The following is a 21,644-nucleotide window of genomic DNA, read 5'->3' as shown; positions in this document are numbered from 1 at the left end:
AAAATACATTAGCACAGCATTTCTTCAGTGAACGCTTAATCATTTGTATCAAAGCATGAGGGCAGGTCTGATCTATTAACTATTAATAATTGGATAGCAAAAGGTGTTAATAGGATTTTTCTTTACTGAATTTGAATCCAGTGAAGCAAAAAGTACTTCATGAGGTCTGGGTAGAAAATATTTACAGACAAAAAAGGTTTTTTTTTCTACATTAAATGCAAAATGTGGATTTTCTCATACAGTTTTTGGCCTGTTTACTGCTCTGAGCATGTTGCTTTAGAGTCTGTATACTCCAAATAATGATTTATCGATGACTAAATTAGTTGATGATTATTTCAAAAATGGATTAATAACGATTAATCCGATTAATTGTTTCAGCCCTAGAAGTCATTAGAGGTTATGTTTCGCGTTTTCCTTAGAAATGTGTGTTCTTTGTTTATCGTATATACTCACAAACTAGTCCTTTAAAGAAGCCGGTTTCATGAGGAGTATTGCAAATCTTTGCAAATATGTCAGAAAGCGATTGGAATAAAATTGTACGCAACAGTGATCCATTTGATTTGGACCACTGACAATCACACTCCCTGATTTGTGCGATGTTGAGTATTTTATTTCAATATAAAGGGTTTGTTTAAACTTAAATCCGATTTTTAACTAATCTAAAAGTTTGCGTTTACAGATGGCACTTTTAGTGGGCATGCACACACACGGAAACAATCACTCAGCTTCCTGTTATCAACCGTTGCTCTCTGGCTCCCGTTTTTTTTTCTTTTTGAAGAAATGTAATTGAGATCCTCCCGTTCGCGTCTGCTCTCGATTATCGAAGGGCCCGCCGGCGAGCGCTCCCATCTCCTCCTCGCAGGTCCGAGCCTAAATTGGGGGTGGCAGAGTGTAAACAAGGAGATAAAGGCAAACTCAGCCTCCGATTTTCCCCCCACAGATCATGTCTACATCTGATCTTTTCTGCTAAAACTCCGAATGCAGGGTGAGTAAAGCATTTACTGATGTGTGCTAACACCCGCTACTCCAGAATAAAAAATTCATAGCTTGTTTTTGCCGCTCACTGTATTTCTGCTGAAATTAATTTTCCAAACTAAATACCAGATGGGACTTCAATAATTGGTGTTTGACGACTAAATAATAGATCATGCCTGCCTGGAAGGCATTTCACATAATGAGACATATTCTGTATTTTCTTTTTTTTTTTTTTTTTTTTACCAAAAACAGGCTGAAGAATAACAACAGTGAGCTGCTGCTTCAGTTTGGTTATTTATCATCAGCTCCTTAGCAGACAGTAAACTGAATGTTACGCTGTGGATGAGGCACTTGGGTATAAAAGCCATATAACACTGTGTACGGTGTTCTCAGCAATGAAACAAGGCTAATATTAAACCAGAACTCCCTTGGAGCTCATCTTCCGGTTTAACTTGTATCTTTTCGTCTTTCCACATCGATTAAAAAAAATTAGAAAGCCGCAGGATTGGAAAACAATCAATAGATCCCAAATATTTACCAGGATGCATCTTTTATATTATTTTGTGATGAAGTGAAATAATGAGCAGCCTGAAAACCATTTTTACTGACTTTATAATCAAAGGTTGATTTTTTTTTCTCTCAATCATTCCTAACTTTAGGGCTGTTGAAGAAGGCGCTACTCGATATTCCAGAGCTGTATTTTAGTTAGAAATTCAGAACTAGAAATATCCCTTATTGTCTGAGAGTGGGTAAAGTCAGTTGTACCAGAGGCAAGTTAAAAGTAGCAGGGAAGGATCTACGTTGACGCTACTTTGTGCACTTAGAATGCAGCAGTCTGTCACTAAGCAGCTCTTCAGTCCTACAACAGTATCATATTTGAGGTGGGAAGTATACAGACAAGGGTTTGTTGCTAAATTTCTTTCACTGCCTACTAATCTGTACATCTATCAGTCAGTAATGTTTTTTTTTAACCCTCTTGCTTAGAACAACAATTAAGTTCATGAAACTTCACCAAAAGAGCCGAGCTAATTTTATGTTTTTAATGTGGTCTTGAGAAATAGTTCTGAAGAAAAAAGTTTAGTTTTTTTTTTTACAGTATGTCCTGAGACTCTTCTGTAGGTTTTGCACAGATTTTCCATGAGAAACACCCGTTACAAGATGTTTCAGGGTTTCAAACTTGCCAAGCCTGGTGCTAGGGCTGCCATCCGGTTGCACACCGGGTTTTTGAGTGAAAAAATATTGAAAGTGGACAGAAAAACTCAAAATATCACCTGGTAATTATGTGTTATTAGAAGACATCATTAACAACACCTAAACACCGACTATAAAGTCTTAAAAAGAAAAAGGTAAACATGATCAAAATACAATTAAAACAATGTCATTTATTTGAACTTCAGTTGCTTCATCCTAATAAATATAAAATAATGCTTAGCCTGGTGGGGGCACAAGTAAAGCCTCATGGCCCGCCAGGCTTATAATACATTGAGAGAAAGCCAGTCAGTTGTTGTCGTTAAAAACTAGCCACCTCTCTGTTTTGAACCTCCTGGACATGGGGAAAAAGGAAAGGAATTAGCCATAGCCGCAACAACCACAGAGAGAAACACTATAAATTTCAAATATAATGGAGCGAAAACACCTAAAATACATGTTTATCAATGAAAAAACATCTGAAAATGTCTTCTCCAACTTCAGCTCGACAACCTATAAGCTAACGCAGCTGCGACTCCAAGATATCTTGGGGTTCTTGATACGTCCTGCTGTGAGCCCACATTTCGAAACAGCAAGGAATCCTCTAAAATATGTAAATGCATGATTACAGAGACCATAAAAGGGTCCAAGTGGCCCTTGAGTTGATTGGCCCACCAGTTCATTACCATCCACTCTTGCTACATCATTCCCCCCCGCATCCCCCAAGCTTCCCAGGGTCAAGCAAATCAGATGGGGGGTTTACGACGCAGTGGCAGTAATCGCTGGGAAGAAAATGCAAATGCGATCAGAATAGAAAACCCGGAACGCACAATATTCATACGCTCCTTTTCTCCTTGGCTCGTGGGAAGTATCAAGAAAGTAATTTGTCAGTTCAGGAGGTGATGCGTGGCGGTTTGGTCCGGAGGCTTTTCTACCTACTGTTTATTCTCTCTGCTGCCACAGAGGTCTGACTCACTGGGCCGCCTTTTCATTAATACGCCGTCCACTGTGGCACCCTCTCCCGCTTTAATAATATCTGCTGGCGCCAGCGAAGCGGAACAAATACAAGCGACATATCTAGTTGTTTTTATTTCCACTGATTTGAGGGAGGAAATCCGTCCATGGAAGAGGTAACCAGAGGAGAAGCATGGGGGGGAAAGATTTAGAGAGTGAGGAAGGACGAGTTAAATGATAAGTAGAGAATACTTTCAGCAGCTACAGAGGCGAGAGATTCATCCCTAAACCGTTCTGCTGATGGTCGGATAATTTAAAGAGTAGTGCTTTGAAGAGCATCCAGCTTGCTTTGTGTAATAATTAGACAAACAGCTTCTTCTTACTCAAAAGCTCTCAGTGCAGTTTTTAGTGGCGAATAAAGGAAATTCAGAAACCTGTTGTTGTGTCAGGGCATTTGCTCCATGCTCTCAGTTTTCCTTGCACAGCAGAACTTTACATAGCTGGGCCTTTGTAACAGACATCATAACTCAATAAGGCCCAAAACACAACGCTTGTGTCCAGTTTTTTACGCTCTGACCAGATTTATGCATGACTCAGCAGTCCAACAGTTTGTACTTGAACCACACCAATAAACTCAAAGCGACTCAAACAAGAACGCTCTGACCCTTTAGTTTTTTTTTTTTCTGTACTTCTGAGCTCTTGCCACTTTTTGCGAGTAAAATATTTTAGTTGAATTCTTCCCTCCCCCTAAGCGAACGTGTCTTACTTTGCCTCACTTCCTGTCACTCATGACATTCCTGTCAATTTGTTGCTGCAGACGAAACAGACCTCAGGGAATCGCGAGTTGTCTGTGAGGCCCTGGTCACCTTAGCGGGTTCTGATCGCTGCGTTTGCCAGCCGACCCAATTTTCTGACGAAAAATAAAAATAATATCTTTAGTAAGAAAACCATAGTCTGTTAAATGTTTTATTATTCCATTCCACTTTGTGGTAATGATAAACCTTCTTCTGTGTTTGGTCTGACAAAACACCAGGTTCTGCTTTGTAATACCTCCTTTGCTCATTTATTTCACAAGGGGGACGCTTCTAAAACCGGGTCAGAGATTGATTCTGTTGCACGAAGCATGGAAGACGTCAATGGCAGCAAAAAGGACTTGTCGCCTTCAACAGGTAAGCCATGATCATCAGTAACATATACTGACTGTACATAAAATGCCACAGAGGACCGATGTGAACCGCCTGATGTAAAAAACATCTTGCACTACGTGTGTGCTAAAGTTTTATTTGGACAACCTGTTTCCTCAAGGTGTACCTCAATTATTCCCCGCCTGCTGTCTTTATGGTCGTCCTCAAACCAGAACAGCAGCTTTATCCACCACTCGTTGTTTGCCAGTTCCCATAGACTCTTATTGCTGCTCAGGCAGCAGCCTGGAAAGGAAATGGAAACACTGCGGTAAGCAGTGCAACTTCCAACTTCCCATCTGTCTCTTCAGGCACCTATAAAGCTGCGTACCTGGCTGGAAGACCAACTTCTTTACCATCCAAAATTTTGTTAAACCACAAAGGAAAAATTAGCATTTTTAAAGTTGCATTACCCTCCTATTGCTCTGCATTGGTGTTGCTGCCAAACACAATGTTCCTTTTCACTTCCATCAGATTGCTGGTGTGGCGATGTATTCATGTTACCCTACATGAACATCCTCATAGACTAACAAATCTATCCGTCTGTACTTCAACAGTAGTGCCGGTGAATGGTCATGTGGAAATGAAGACCAGTCTGACTCCACCGCTCATCACCCACACCGCTGCCACGCCCATGCCCGTCCCCAAGTTGCCCGTGGCTGGTGACCCCATCCTGGGCTACGAATCTCGTCAAGGCAGCAATATCTCCATGGACCCAGCCTGCTTTGACAAATCTCCTGTGAGTAAGAGTGTTATTTGTTTCCCCTGCGCTTTGCAGATCTCTTTTGGGATGGAAGGTTTGCCAGGATGTAACCGAGCAGCAATAAATTGCCTCCTCTTCCATTCGGCTTTGGCCACAGTGTCTCAACTGAGTGTGTGTCTCTTCCCAATGAGCGATGATGATTGATGTCTTCTATCGATCCGGCCGTCTGCTTTTGGCTGTAATCACCACTCTATGTCACAAGCTGATGATCAAAAAGAAGACTTGAGAGATTAAATCCCAATCTTCCATGCGCTCACGTCTATTTATGTCAGTAGTTGCATCTCCATTGACAATAGACAATTGAACATGGATAATTCTGCTAATGTCGGAGGAATGCAATTTTGCAATTGTGGTGTTTCCATGAAATAAGAAACGCAATTAAAATCACACATAAATAAGTTTTTTCATGCGATAAGTTATTAAAAACATGCTGCGCATAATCCTCCAGCCACTTCCTGTTGTTTTCTTCTTCGTGGTTTGCACCAGGGGCAACATCTGGTTGTTGATCACATGATTTGTGTGATGCAAAAAGAGTGTTTCCATTGTAGTTTTGCAAAGTAAACCATTTTTTGTAAGCACCTCATCCTGGTGGCAAAACTTTTCATAGAAAAGAAGTTTCTATGAAAAGTTTTATAGTTTTTTCCGGAATTGGGGTGTTCCCACAAAACAAATTTATTTTCAAGATGTCAAACTTCCCAATTATATGGTTAATGGAAATGCAGCTGGTGTGAGTCACAGCTCTGATTATCACATTGTAGAGCAGCTCTATTAAGGTCAGCTGCCCAGAAATGCAAGAAAACCACACAACTAACCAATGAAAAACAGCAAAGTCGTGAAGACTTTTCTCATTGGTTGTCCTCTTGCGCCACTCTCTCCACAGACCAGCGCCCGCTCCTCTCCGCACGGCCAGTGGACGACCGGCAGCGGCTGGGGCAGCCGCCGGTCCAGCTGGAACAGCCTGAGCCGCGCGCCATCGTACAAGCGGCAGAAGCGACAGTCTGGTGAGCGGCGGTCTCTCTTGTCCGGTGAGGGCAACTCAAGCTCTGACGAAGGAGACGGTGGAGGAGAAGGCGGAGGCGGGTTGGTGGACGAAGACGACACGTCCCTTCCTAGGACGGACTCGATGTCGCAGCCTCACGGAGGACCGCGGCACAGGAGGATGGAGTCTGTGGAAACTCGCAGCTCCATGGATTTGCCTCCTGAGGCCTTACTGCAGGTAGAGCAGTTTTTGAAGCTGTTTGGCTTTCCGAGCTTCTTTAACAGTGTTCATACCTCTTGAACTTTCCGTCATTTTGTCCCATTACAACCACAAATGTTAACGTCTTGGTAAGGTTGTGGAGAACCAACAGCATCGTGAAGACCAAGGAACCCATTGGAGCAAAGTGCTGTTATAAACATTCCACTTTCAAGCAATTCAGGAGCCCTGCATGTAATTTCTTTGAAAAAAAATTTTCTTTAGAAATGTGGACAACGACATGTGGGCAACGTATCCGCTGCTGCATCATGTTTAGCATTGAGATGCTACTTTAGACTTCCTCGCTAACTCCTTTTAGCACAATTTGAACACAGTCTTTTCCAGCGCCCAATCAGATCGTTTTTTGTTTTGTTTGTTTTTTTAAGCAAAAATGAACCCTCAGTGGACCAAGAGAAGCTGCTGCTGTTTGCGGATGTCGCTTGTGCACCGGGTTTTACGGGTGTACCAGAAACAAAGGAATGCATTGGTTCCGGATGGAATAAATATGATTAACACTGTTGAAAATTTTAACCCGTTAACATTTATGTCATTAATTAGTCGAAATTAAAATGTTAAAGTCTTAATTAAATTATGTTAACACATTTGATGGGAAATGCTTTTTTTGCGTGCTGGTTAGATAAAGACCTACATGCAAAATGCTGCAAATCACCATGACGACAGCAGGGACACAGAAGGTACTCAGAGTTGATAGGAAGATGGACAAAGGACATGAAAATGCATCTGAAAACAATTTTGTCTTTTTGCTTCCTCCGTACAGAAACTAAAATGTATCATGTACAACAGATCTGACTATCCTTTGGTTTTAGAAGCCTGTAGATCTGCATGTGTAGAACTTAGGAAGGATAAGGTAATTGTATTTATTTAGCACATTTTCAGCAAATAGGCAATTCAAATGAATTAGAAGGAAATACAAATAAAATATTAAACCAAAGGAAAGAACAAAAGAAGAAAAAGTATAAAACTACATATTAGTTCCCCTTGTTTAAGAATAAGCAGTCCGTAATGTATAAGCTAGTAGGGGTTTCTATGGATTTCTGTTCTGATAATGTTAATCTAAGGTGGTAAGGTGAGTTCCTCTGAAGTATATAAAGTAAATGTTCCTGTTCTGGGATGTTAAGCAAAAGTAGTCCCTAATTTACTTACCTTCACGTTTTTTTTGTTGTGTGTTTTTTCCATCCACGCAGGTGCCCTACCTGCACCGCTCAGCCAGCATGCACAGCTCCAGGCCGCCCTCCCTGGCCCACCTACGGCCTCCAGAACACAGCGACTGCAACGGGAAGGGAACTCCGTCGGCCCTGGGCCCGACCAACGTCTCCCTGGAGGAGAACACAGAAGACGAGAATGCGGAGGAGGAGGTCAACCAGGTTAGTCTCCACCTGCTGTTGCCTTCATACACTAACTCTGCCCTCCAGAGATGTTGGAGTCTGAACAGTATGACAAGCTTACAATTCCCAGATTTGTACTGATGGTCGCATCTTTTATTGGTAAAGCCGGTTTATCCAGCAGGAAGCTTTGGACATCTGGATGACGCATGTTCTGTGCGTGTTTTCCTCTGTGTAGAGTCGTTTTGCCAGGATTCTCCGATGGATGGAGAAGAAGCAGCCAGCATGGTGTCGGCAGAGAGACACATGGTCCCTCTACCTGTTCCCCCCAGAGTCCAGGTACGCTCCACATCAGGCTTTTTTTTCCCTTTTTTGTCAAACTCGTTCCATTGCGTCTTGCAGATTCCTATCTGTAACAAAAAAAAACAAAACTGTTTTTCAATCTCTATTCTGACTATAAAGCTGTCAAAATCTTGTCACAAAGAAAGTAAGCAAATCTGAAAATGTACTGATAAAATGTAATCTTCCAATTGACCAGAAAAGGGTCTTTTTTTCTTTTGCTGGGTTCGACTGACATAGTGCTGACTCTAAAGTCATTTTCCCGCAACATGAATGTGTCAGGTTTTTTTTTCCCTCATCCCTTTTTATATCAACTCCGATTCCCTCCCACACTCACACTTCAGAAGTCTCTTTCATCTGCACATTTCTGCCGTATCAGGGGTGAGCGAGCGGCAGCCGAGGGAGGAAGGGAGTTTTTCCCTCTGAGTGCGTCGCGTTTTCTCGGCCATGTGCGGAGTCTACACTCCTCCACCATCGTTTTTACTCTGAACTACAAAAAAAGTCAATGAATTGTTGTCCTATAATTACACCGCGATGATATCTGAACAACATTTGTATCTTTTCAACACCATTAAGAGTTTCAGGTTTCATTAGCCTCCAGTTTAAATCTAGACTTATATTTTTGAGTTGTTAAACTTTGCCTTTTTACAGCTGCAACAACCGCAGTGTCTCTCAGTACAGGGTGACATTTGTACAACTATACAGCAAAAAAAAAAGCAATAATATGGGTTATTTAGCCTGTTTTAAGAGGGAAAAATGCAGGTTTAGCAAGCTAAATATGCTCCTTTAAACTAAATATTTTGTTAGCAAGCTAAAAATGGAACTTCAAGCTTAATTTCAAATTAAATATTTAGCTCTAACCCAAATATTTATTTTATAGCTAAATATTTATTAGCAAGCTAAATATTTAGCCACAAACTAAATATTTTGTTCGGAAGCTGAATATTTATCTTGAAATTAAATGTTCAGCTCTAAACAAAATATTTTGTAGCCTAATATTCATTAGCATGCCAATTTAGCTTTGTTAGGAAGCTAAATATTTAGCTTTAAGCTAAATATTTTGTAGATCTCTGCAGACCTTTTAGCTAAGCTGTTTATTTTGACGTAGGTAAATATTCAGCTTCAAATTGCATGTTCAGCTCGAAATTAAATATTTATTTTGAATCTAGAAATATATTAGCAATCTGAATATTTAGCCTCAGACTAAACATTTAACTCCAAGCTAAATATGTAGTTAGCAAGCCAAATATTTATATTGAAGCTAAGCTAAATATTTAGCTAATATGCAAATTAACTTGCCGATAATTGGAAGTGGATTACCAAAATAAAAGCTGGATCTTGTGAACATTTATATAAACTCATGTCACACCTTTATCGTTTAGATTTAGCTTATTCAGTTTGCAAGCTAAATAGTTAAAATGGTTTGCCAACTTGATATTTACTTGATGAGCTAAATAAGCAAAACATTTAGTCGTTAACTTCAACATTTAATTTAACTAGATATTTAATTTGGAACTAAATATTTTAACAAAATAAATATTTAGCTTATTTAGGCTGATAACTAAATATTTAGCCTACTAATTAAATATTTAGTGTGAGACAGTGGCATTTATACATGAATGAATTATATAGTGAGAATATGTATTTAAAAAATGAATTCCTGTTTATTTATTTTATGACAGGTTATCTTATAACCTAAATTATTGCCGCCTTGTTTTGACCGGGTCACTTTAAAAACGGTGCCACATATTTCAGGCTCATGGGTTTTAATTCAACCTTCAAATCAACCATAACGCTATAATGACATCATTTAGTATATCTCTGCAGACCTTTTAGCTGAGCTGCGTTTGAGCTTATTTAGATGTTAAATCAAGCAAACAGGCTTTTGAAAGAGGATCAAAAGCTGCATTTGTCTGGAGGCGTTCACACGCAGCCATCCAGGTTCCTGCAGCTTCTGAATTCAAAACTGTTTTCCTGCTGACAAATGTTTGTTTTCCAGTCAGGCTGTAAATGCCACAACAAAGGTGGAAATAGCTTTGGAATGATTTATTATTATGGGCTTTTTTTTCCCCCTATCACAATAAAACCCACAAACTTAGAAGCCAGAAAGAAAAATGCACAACACATGATGAAAATTAGGTTTTCTTCATAATTTTGTTTTTTATCAGAGCGAAGAGAATAAATGCTAAGCAGATAAATGTTTTTAACAAATTAAATAAATGGTACTTCCTCGTGTTTTGGTACAGTAAAGACAAATTCTAGTTTCATTATTCGAAGTCAAGCAATTTTCACCACGCACAATTTTCATCATGTTCATTCATCTCGGTTCTTTTAGGAGACCTGGATGCTTCAGCTCCCTGGTTTCTGTTGCATACATTTAGGAAAGGGTTTATGGGGAAACTCCTCCTGGGGTCTGCTGTTGTCGGGGCTTTAGGGAAACAGAAGGAGCTGGTCTCAAAGCGGATTTGTGGCTGGTTTTCAGTCGCAGTGGGCCGTTGAGCTCGGGTCCTTCGCTCAGAGTGACACCGAGGGCACCGGCTCTACGCGTCGCCCGACTCAGACGCCCGTTTGCACTCACAGTCTTATCAAGAGCCAGCGGCGGTGCAGCGGGGGGGACTGGGATCAAGCTGCTCTCACATCGACCCAGGTTCACCTTGTCCGGCCTTTTGTGCACGTTGCACTTTCCGCCAATTACTGGGGAAGTTTTTAATGAGTGTGCACATAGTCTCTGCTTTCTGCGAGCTGGACCCCGAGTTATTTTACCTCCTGAATATCTTGTGAACTAAGACCAAGCACCATAGAAAATCTCCAAGGATATTCCGGGCTCACTGAGTGAAGCTGCTCTTGTTGATCTGCTGAAACATTTCAGTTTAGATATTTTTATCAAGAGGATCCCAATATGGGTCAAAAATCAGAAACTCAAAGCTTTGTTTTAATGCAAGGCTAACTTTGTACTGCTTACTTTTTGTTTTTTATTTTTTACTGGTACTTAAGCTAATTGCTTAATTCAGTGTGGTTCCACAACATTGTCAAAATATAATTTATCTCTAATCAGACAAAACCTGCAGAAAATGTTCCCCTGCTTTCCACAATTTGTACTTTGCTTTAGTGCTAATGCTAGCATGCTCATTCTCTAACATCACTATGAAACGTAGCTCCCAGTTATTCATAGGAAATTAGGCTTTTCAAACTTTATTTTATCTTTAGTTGTCTGTTATCAACAGAAAATGTAGCTTTTCGTGCCAGGCTAGGCTAATGCTAGCGTCCACCATCTTGATTTCACTTGAGTAATTTAGAACTCAGCTCTCTGAATATTTTTGGTTTGATTCCAGTTAGCCGTAATAAATGAGCAAAACTTACATAAAAAGAAATTGCTGCTTTATAAAATTTGTGTTTTGCTTTGGTGCTAGGCTAATGCTGGCTCGTTTACTCGGTTGGTTGAAGTGAATTCTGGTGCGGTCCGAATAGACATGTGAACGCCAAGCGGACTGGAGACCTCTTTAAAAGCAGGAAGTGGACTGTAGTGCAGGGCATTCTGGGTAGATACAACCAAAACAAACAAGTGAGTCTAGCGCTCGCTGGAGAAATGGTTTCTGGATTTTGGTCCGAAACAAAAGAGAAATCCTACAACCACTAAAATCTGACTACTTTCCATTTTTAGTCACATTTTATGAAGAAGGAAGTTGGTCAGAGGTTTTTGTGTCGTTTCCTTCAGTAGTACTTGTACTAGTAAATTCAAGATTTGATCAACAAGTGTTTATTGCCTCATTTGCACTTTTCCAAACTGCACACACCAAATTAGGCTGTGAATGTCTAAAATTCTCCATCTAAAATCTAGAACTACACAGATCTCCAGGTGTCAGAGTGGCGCTTTTGGACTTTAATCATTTTACTAAAGCAAAGATCAGGACCGAATACCTAGAATCTAATTGGAACATCTCAAGTTTGTTATTGTTGTTGTCGTTGTTTTTTAATGACTTCTGTGAAATTCTGTCAATTTCTCCTCTTGAGTTTTAATACGCTTCATAATATTTGGAAAAGCACAAAACTCTCTGTGATGGCTATCAAACACCTTTATGCCACCTGTCATTCAGGAGGGTTTGTTTTGACACCAGAAAAACCGCAAAGGTCAGGAGTGTGAGGAGGGGGGGCAGGTGGGTTGGAGTGAAATCTTCCGACTCCTGTCAGAATCTGTTTCTCATTCGCTTCCTGTTATCAGGATGACTTCTGACTGAAAGTGTTATTTTCACTCGAGCATCCAGTGACAGTTGTTTTTGTTTCTTTAGCAATGAAATGAGCTCTCAGTGCGTGTGCGTGTTCTTGTGTGTTTGGGAGTTTTGAGGTGGAGCCGTTTCCTGCTAAAGTTCACTTCCAGATATTTGCCCTTTAAGCCTCAGAGGAAGAGATGGAGCCATGTGTCCTCCCTCCCTCTGCCACTTGAGAAAAACACATAAATTCTGTATAATCAAGCCTCTGGCATGCGGATATTAATAATGCATGAAAAAGCGCAGGGAGACAACACACACACCCATACATGCGAGACTCTGCGAGTGGTGGCACAATGATGTCTGTGTTACCAAATAAAGCCAAAAATCCAGATCGGAGCCCCCGCTGCACGTTCAGACCCACATGAGCCTCCAAATCTCGCTTGATTCCTGGTTTAATCCATTGCGAAAAACAGTCGCTTCCCTGCATCTCTCAGCTTGTTTCCATCAGCCTGCAGCCTGGCTGCCTCTCCGGTGGACGTCTCGCACAGCTAACGACACCTAAATCTACACCTGTTCGCTGAACGCAAAACTACCTGGCCGTGTCGTCAATTAGTTTTAGTAAATCTTCTTTTGCAGGACAGGAGAGCATTTCTCGTTTTAGAGACGTTTAATCTTAGGAACGTATATTTTCCGTTTGGATTGCTTCCACGTTTTAATTTCACTTCGATCCTCCTCCTGCTAAATGCTCATATAAAGTTTAATGAGAGTCTAAATTACAACACTGGGAAGAAATAAACCGCCACGCGGTTTGCCAAGTAAAACTGGCTGCTGTTCCATCAGAGCAAAAAGTAGATAAGGATGAAGTTTAGTTCATTTTTAATTTTTTTTAGCAGTTTTGTGTTTGAGAAACTGTAACTTGTTTCGACTTGCAATCGAGCAGCAGGAATTGACGTTTAAAAATGAAAATGCATCTAAATTAAGAAAAAAGTGTGAATCGCTCCAAAAATCACACACGACAGAGTTCAGTCTTCAGATGAGTTTAATTAAAATCATCTACTCGTAGTAATGCCTCATTCATCCAACTCATGTCATATTCAGCTCGGATGTGCTTTTCTTCAACAGCTGCAACACTGATCTGGCATTGTGTTTTTGCATTTTTTGTTGTGATAAATTACCTGGATATGCTGCTGATTTATTTTAAATGGGCAGGATTAGGTGTTTTCCAGCCACATAGAACCATCTTATAACACAATCAAGTAAGTATGTTAACTTCGGTTGTTATAAAATCCTGCATATATCAAATAGGGCTTAAAGGAAATTTGACTTTATAATTTAACGTCTTGAAATTGGGCCTCTATCTCTTTAAGAAGCTCCTGCTCTTTCTGAAACTCCGCCTTCAGGAAGTCATCACAACATGGCTCCTCTATTAACCCTTTAACCACGTTTTTACCAGCGTTGCTCTGAGAAGTGGCTCCTCTAACAAGCTCAGCAGATGCGCATTTCCACCAGGTCTTTGCTAATTGCTGCTGGCTAGTCTGCAGGAGACTAGAGGAGTCACAGGAGAGGGCTGCTCTGTGAGGCTTGAAGCTCTGAAGCTTGGAAACGGCAGCTCAGAGGAGGATCTTTGTCCTGTAAGGCACCGCTAGGTTTTTGATGAGGGAATAATATAGCACGATGTAAAGCTTAAGACGTTGAACAGCATTACCACAAATGTGTAATACTGAGAACAAAAGCAGAAGTGTTTGCTGAAGCTTTTCAAATGTGATTAATGCCTTTAAACGGGATCCATTTTGGAGCCTCACAATGGCGTTTCTGCTTTATGCAGACCATGTGGTCCTGTTGGCTTCATCGTGTTGTGACCTCCAGCAGTCCCTGGAGCGGTTCGCAGCCAAGTATGAAGCAGCCTGGAATGAGGGTCAGTGCCTCCAAACTCTAGGCCGTGGTCTTGAGCCGGAGAAGGGTAAAGTACCGTCTCCGGGTCGGGGAAGAGGTCCTACCCCAAGTAAAGCAGTTCAAGTATCTCGGGAAGAATCTCCACTTTCACATCGTGGTTTAGTACTTCTATGATCTTGACTCCTACGCTGTTTGGACAACCAACTTCTGGTTGAGTCTCAATTGGCAAATTGGCTTTGGAAAGGTTTTGGTTCAATGATCTCGATGATGGTACCACTGAGATTGGGGAACCTTGGTCAGATTAGGAAGACAGGGTCACCTGGTGTTAGAGTCTGGGCTCCTCAAGTGGGGAAGAACACCAACATCAGACACAATGCGAATTGCTTTACAATAGAGGGTGGGCACCAAGGCATTCGGATTTCAATCTGCCCTGTAAATACATTACATTTCAATACACTCTTCTGTTATAATTGACGTTTTTATGTTTCCCCAAGGTTCCGAATCCTGTGCAACAAGATCATCACCCACAAGATGTTTGACCATGTCGTTTTGGTCATCATCTTCCTCAACTGCATCACCATCGCCATGGAGAGGCCTCGCATCCATCCCACCAGTGCCGTGAGTGTTGAGGCTTCCTCTGCTAAGTTAAACTCTTGATACCACTGGCACTCAGCCTTCAGCGATGCACAGAGAGAGAAATGTAATGTATTAATCATTAACAGAAGGTCCATAGATGTGCGAGTTCATAATAGAGGCACTCTGTGACAGCTTAACACAACCCCAACGAGAGATGCAGGAAGGGAAAAAAAAAAGCACCTGTTAGCGAGTCCAAACGCAAGGCACTCACTAAGACCAGAATTTGTTCTGTGGCTCACACTCTGCAGAGAATTGGAGCAGAACATTGTGTAAGCAGGGAACCACTCCTGTTTGATTGTGAGCCAGTTGCTCTGGGTGATGTGTGCTTTACCCTCTGTATCTGCCGTGCTGCATATTCAGCACCGTCACCTCCACAGCTGAGGCGGCATCCCTTCAAACAGGGCAGGTGTGGCGGGAAGCCATGCTGCATGGAGAAAAGCAACAAAAAAAAGACCCACAGCCATAAATACAGTCCCTTTGCTATAGTACTCATGCCCTATAGCAAACCTTTTCACATCTTGTCAAGCTACACCTCAAATAAGTAGTCTTTATGTGGAACAAAAAAGATACTTTGAAAATGGTCAATAACCCTAGATATGGTATTTATGTTTCTGTATATTGTTCTGTACTGTCTGCCTTATTTTGTTCCTGTATGTTTCTCATTTTAAATCAAGTTACTGGGGGTTGGGAAGAAGAGAATGTAATGATGCGAGATTCTTCACCCTCTTCAAAATAAAATCATGAACGTAAACGGCTAACTACTTGAAGAATCCTTAACAATCAATTTCCAAAACTTCAAGGCAGATGTCGCACTTTATTCAACTAAAACTTTACAAAACAGCCAAAATAAATAAATAAAAAATGTGATTGACGGCATCATTCGTCATTATCTGAATGAATGACACTTCGTGACAACAGTTGTAAACATTCATGAAGACTCCTTCATGTTAATGACCGTTGTCATGTCAGTCTTATGCACACATTTCAAATAAAGTGTTACAATTAGTTATTTCTAGTTAGCTCTGGGAGGAGGCAGAGGAGTTTGACTTTTTTTTATTTCACAGATTTTCTGTCTCTCTCCATACTGTCACAACATAGTGACGGTTTCAACAATTACATAAAATATATACATATATATATATTTGATCAAAGCTACATACCGCAGCTTTTGGATTGGTTTTCCGAATGGAATCTCAAGGCCCCAAAACTTTCAAATTGTCAGCCCTCATCATTGGGAAGCGCTGTTCTAATACCATAAAACCCTATTGAACAATTTATGGTTGCTACATGAGAAAAAAAAAAAGTTAAATAGCAGTAAATAGTTTACAGGGACGCAGTGTTTGTCTCAAAAATCAGCAGAACCTAGCTCAACTGCCTAATCCATAAGTGATGGATTATTCTTTTTTTTCTCTTGCCCTATTTGTGGTTGAGTGTCTCCGGAACTTCTTGTTCTGCTTGTTCTGTGTTCTCCTAATTGATTAAATTACTTGAGCTCCGGTGTGCATGGCTGACGTCCAGAAAGGCGAGATGTTTGGGGCCCACCTGTACTAATCAGTGCAAAGAGATTATACACACACTCACACACACACATAGGTGGATTCCTTCCCTCTCACCTCAACCTGCATGAGCAGATTTAAATATCGGCAATCAGTCGTGCTAGCGCTCACATCAAAGAGTTGGTATTCCAAAAAAGAACATTTTGTCATCTCCCCCCGTCCTGAACGCTGTGGTCATTATTGAAATAGGATGAAAGTGCGCGACGCAGCAGGCTGCCTGAAACAGGAGAGAGAACAGTCGTTATGGTCCTCCACACCCCATTTTGCCACGGCTGTTCATTTGTCCGTCTGGTTTGTTCCGTATTAATGAAGTCGATTATAAATCGATTTGCGCCGATTTTGTTCCGAGCCGCGTACGACGTGCCCAACATGTATAATTTATCGTTTTGTTGCGACCATTTTATAAGGAGACGCCTTTTTTTTTTTTTCCATCGCCCTCCATGTTAGCTTGACACAAAAAAGGAAAAAAAAAACACCAACCGGGCTTTCTCTGAGCGTATTCATCGTTACGCAGATGAAGTGCTTTTGGGTGTTGAATGCTGGCTGAATAATTAGCTTATTATCCTGAAAGTTATGACAAACACTTTGCATTTGGCCTGCCGTCCGTTTCTGTTTTCATTTGGCGCTGGCGGGGTTGCCTGGATACAGTCACGCTGCATCTGAGTGTAAAACATTGAGGAGCATTACACTATCTACGAGGAGTTATTATTTCTAACCGAACCAGGGGAGAGTACATTACTGTCCGAAGCTCTGAATCGAATCGTATTTGAATGTATAAATACAGTCAGTTTAAGCTCAGCATCAGGCGGTGTGATGGATTATTATGCTTTGCTGTTAAACTCATCGGTTCATCACTGTGGAAGTGGGATTTTCCATGTTGAAGTGAGACAAACACCACCAGCACTTTAACTAAACAGTATGGAGGCGATGGAAAGGTACAGTCTGTTAGCAGTCAGTTAAAGCAGGGCTGTCAAACTCATCTTCATTTTGGGCCATATCAAAATTCTGAATGTTCTTAAAGGGCCGGTTATGCCAGAATGTATTGATAAAACCCATAAAACTGTTAAAATATCAATAAATAGCTGTTTGTTTCAGCATTCAGTAAGTGTTTTGATCAGTCCATCCAGGATTTTGTGATTGTTTTTGTGTTTTTTTGCAATCGAAAATACATATTTTGTGGTGCTAATTTAGAAAATAAGTTATGTTTGACTGTTTATAGCCCACTGTGTTCCGACCGGATGATTACTTGTGTTGAGCAAAGCTTTTTAAACTTTTTTTTATTTTAAAACATTTTATTCGATTACTCAATTACTACAATAATCATTTACAACAGCCCTAGTTGTCACTGAGTGGCCCGTTTGAAACTCTAGCAGAGAAATCCACTTCAATGGAAGAAATCCCAGACGGAAGAGAGATGAGAATTGAGCGGAAGAGTGAAAGAAGGCAAAAAATATGAACCCGTCATCCCGGTGTGTAGACAAGAAATCCCTTTGAGAAAGTTTCTAGACCTGGCGAATGTGACCGTTGTCACAGTAACCAAGCCGCCACGTTTATCCATCAGAGAGAGAGAGAGAGAGAGAGAGGACAGTGGCGTCTGCAGACTGGAATTTATGGACCATCTCCACTGAAGAATTTCTACTGATGTCATTCCTGGTGTTCCCAGAGACTTCGCAAAGAGCTCCGCGGGCCTGCCGTCTCCGTTCGTAGTGTACACATGTGACTCCTCAGAGCATGTGCGGTGGCAGTCGGAGGCCGTGGGAAAGACGGCTACCTACGCCCACACACACACATCCACAGACGTTTAGAGGCAGGACAGGGTCGTCTTTTCCTCAGGCGGAGGGGGGAGCAGGGAAAATAAGCACTCGGAGAGGGGATCTTATTCTTGGTAGCCTTCGTGTTTTCCCTCTTCTGTCCTCGTTGAGGTTACTAAGTAAGCTCCCGTCATCTTCTCCTTGTTCACGTCAAACTGAGGCTATGCTGAAACGGATTGAGAACGGCCTCAAAAGTATCCCTTCGACAGGAAAAAGCTTACTTTAAGTAACCTCGACTGGGTTCTTGAATATTTGTAAAGAAAAGAATGTTAATGAGATTCCTTGCTTGAATATTTTATGGAGTGCGAATAAAGACCAAGCCTCATAAGGGGCCCTGCCAGCTATCATTAGACTGCAGCAGGAGTGTTTATAGAAAAAGATGTGCTCAGATAAAATATGAGGAAAGTAGCTGCCTCATGCATTATTGAGTGGGACTCTGGATTAGTTTACAGGCAAAACTTTAGGCTCAGCGGAAAGCTAAAGAATAAAGATGTTGGGGATCCTAACCAGTTTCGTGTCGCCTGGTCGTTCTGCAGGAGCGGATCTTCCTGACGTTTTCCAACTACATCTTCACTGCGATCTTCGTGGCAGAGATGACCGTAAAGGTGAGACGTTCACTTACAGCTTTTATTTAATCTAATTTAGACTTTTTTTCTTTGCAGCCCAGGAGGGTCAAACTGACTGCTGGGTTTCTTCAATATGCTGTGAGGTTTTTCTGCACTCTTTAGCAGAGACACTTATTAGATCCCTTTATGTAACCTTTTTTAATCTTAACTTTTTAAACAATAACAATACTTTTTGAAAAAATAAATTATAAATATATATATATATATATATATATATATATATATATATATAATGCAGATATTTAGAAATATGTACTATTACTATTATATATTTGTAAATATCTGCACTGGAGATGTGATGAGCGATACTTTTTGTGACAGACTATGTGGAACAACAAACAGTTCTGGGCCAAACACAGAACCCTGAGGGACCCTGAATTATCCCACATAATGAACAATGATAGAACAATAACTGAAATCTGCACCCATGGTAAGGCTTAACTTGATCCAGCATCAGCCCTCCACCCACCAACACCACTAACAGCAAACTTGATAGGCAGCCATGACTACCAGACAAAATGGAGGGTCTAAAGGGCCGTATTTCAATGAACATATCAGTAGATAAATGCTCAATCTATTTATGTGATACTTGTATATGATAAATATATCAAATATGTATTTATTTATTTAAGAATTACCTAAATAAATAAACAAATAAAAAAATAAACATTAGGTTAAAACAACATACCTAATTAAATATTGAATTATTTTGTGCTCCTAGGCTTCAGCTCATCATACAGTAAATGTATTTTACCTGTCATTTTCACACGTGGAAGTCGGTGGAGAATAGACAGGTGATTGGTCAGTGACTGAGTTGCAGAGTAGTTCAGCCAAGGAGATGTTACGGTTTATTTACCTAACATGACAGTGCAAGTGGTTTTCATGGTGCGCTAGAGCACAGAAAATATAGATAACATTAAAAAAAGATTTCTGTTAATTTCTCTATAAAATGAATTTACCTTTTAAAGGCTTATATCTACATTAAATAATTGTTTGACAGTTAAAAATGTACATTTACAGTGTTTTTTTTTCTGTAATCATTTAACCAACAGTTTGGTTCATAGGATTTGCATTAAAAAAAAAAAACTGTAACAACAATTTGGTCTACATGTATGGAAAGGCAGACATGCCACAATTCAATAAATCAAAATGTGTAAAAAAAACTTGTCAAACTAAAATATTTTTATTCTATACATATTTAATATAACGTATTTGACAGAACTATGATGGATATCTCATGTCAATGAAGTAAACGTTTCGTGAAGTGCAACATGACCGTTCGGACTGCAGATGTTTCAAGACTTTTGGATACATATCCAATTTAGTTCCACATGTAAAAGTGGCAGAGTTTTATTTTTTGAGAGGGGGAAAAGATCAGAATTGTACTGTTCAAATTGCCATGAAAAAATCATAAACAGGTAGCAAATGGAGAAGGAAAAAAAAACCCAACAGATTTGTGTTGCATTTCTTCGCTGTGTGAACGTAGCCCTTGAGAGGCAGACCAGCAATTGAAATTATTCCGCATTTAAAAGTATTTCTGTAAATATAGCCATAAAAATGAAAATTTTAAAACTAATTTCTATGTTTAATAAATTTATATTTTATTAATATAGATTTCGATTTATTTGCATTATTCATGGTTTTGCATTCCTGCACTTTTATTCCACAGGTGTGTGTGTTAGTGTCCTCGATGTTTTTACACAGTGGCTTCTTTACTGTGAAACACTTCGCTTATCTCATCTGGAGAAAAAAAAAGAAGATCTAAAACACCTCAGATGACCTCACAGTTACGAAAAAAAGATAGTATAAGATAGAGGACAACGTAACCAGACTTGATAAATCCACTTCAGCGGCTAAGTTCCTTGTAAAAATAAAATCTCCCTTATGGCTATAGATGCTCTAAACCCCTGAAGCACAAAGGAAAATGGAGAGAAAAGGAGTTCAAAAAGGAGACTAGAGAGAGAACAAACACGCATTCACACACACAGAAGGATGGTCTCGCCTGTATTAAAATGACTTTGCTTTGAATGGAGGTCCGTAGAGGCGTGGGCAGCAGTGAGTGGAGGCAGAGGAGAGGAAAGTTCATGGGTGTCACTCATTCAAAGCCTCTGTCTCTATTTTAGGACCAGTTACTTAGGGATGTAGGGCCACCGTACACAAGCACACACGCTTTCATGTTTCTGTTGTTTCTGATCATCTTGCATTGCAATGCATTTCCTGAATGCCTATTTTGTTTTTATTCAACTTAAATTCAGCCTAAATTGAAAGAGCAGTTGAACTCCTTAAACAAGTTTAAGTTGGGACCTTAAATATGGGCCCCAGAAAATCTGTTTTTAATTACTGTAATTTTATTTTTTTTATTTTTTTTTAAAAAGCACAAGTTCCACTTTTCTGTTTAAGCCTGAATTCCTTTATTTTCCTATTTTAACCATATCTATTAACCCAAACAGTTTGTAATTATGGTGTGGGAAAAAACATATCAACAAATCAATACTTCAAAGTCATAATTTCCTGTTTTGTATCACAAATGAAACAAACCGCTGTGGTTTATCAGAAAATTGGTTTTACAAGATTTTCAAAAACGTTTCCCCGTCATTTTTAAGGAAACCAAACATGTGCAAAACATAAAAGAAAATCTCCCTTTTAAATATGCTTCAACTGAACACAAAAATATTTATCTACTTCCATAATAGATACCTTTGTTCATTTTTATTTCTTCCATCTGTCACCAGGAATATCCGTTGAAGTTGCTTTCACATTCCTACAACTGCAACTGTGCAACCCCATTCCTCAACATTGCTTCATCAAAAATGACTGAAGATTGTTTAGTTTAATTTACTGTCCTAAAGGAAAATTTGAGGAAGTACCTTCATATTAGACAGCACTTTCAACTGATTTATTTAAATATCGAAGAGTTAGCAGCTAGCTAACAGAGCT

General features: G+C 40.1%; 1 protein-coding gene across 1 annotated transcript in view; it reads left to right on the top strand.

The window, feature by feature from the left end:
• The window catches only part of cacna1g (calcium channel, voltage-dependent, T type, alpha 1G subunit), a 272,134-nt gene that overhangs the window by 190,634 nt on the left and 59,856 nt on the right, over window positions 1–21,644 (top strand). Inside the window, exons 16-22 of the mRNA XM_081600550.1 lie at window positions 4,193–4,286; window positions 4,856–5,037; window positions 5,942–6,277; window positions 7,501–7,680; window positions 7,877–7,977; window positions 14,573–14,696; window positions 18,618–18,686. Coding sequence (XP_081456676.1) covers window positions 4,193–4,286; window positions 4,856–5,037; window positions 5,942–6,277; window positions 7,501–7,680; window positions 7,877–7,977; window positions 14,573–14,696; window positions 18,618–18,686 — 1,086 coding nt within the window. The remainder of the gene's footprint in view (window positions 1–4,192; window positions 4,287–4,855; window positions 5,038–5,941; window positions 6,278–7,500; window positions 7,681–7,876; window positions 7,978–14,572; window positions 14,697–18,617; window positions 18,687–21,644) is intronic.

This window comes from Poecilia reticulata, chromosome 19 (assembly GCF_904066995.2).
Source record: "Poecilia reticulata chromosome 19, P_reticulata-male-v2, whole genome shotgun sequence".
Classification (NCBI taxonomy): Eukaryota; Metazoa; Chordata; class Actinopteri; order Cyprinodontiformes; family Poeciliidae; genus Poecilia; species Poecilia reticulata.
This window is presented reverse-complemented; position numbering and strand designations above follow the sequence as displayed.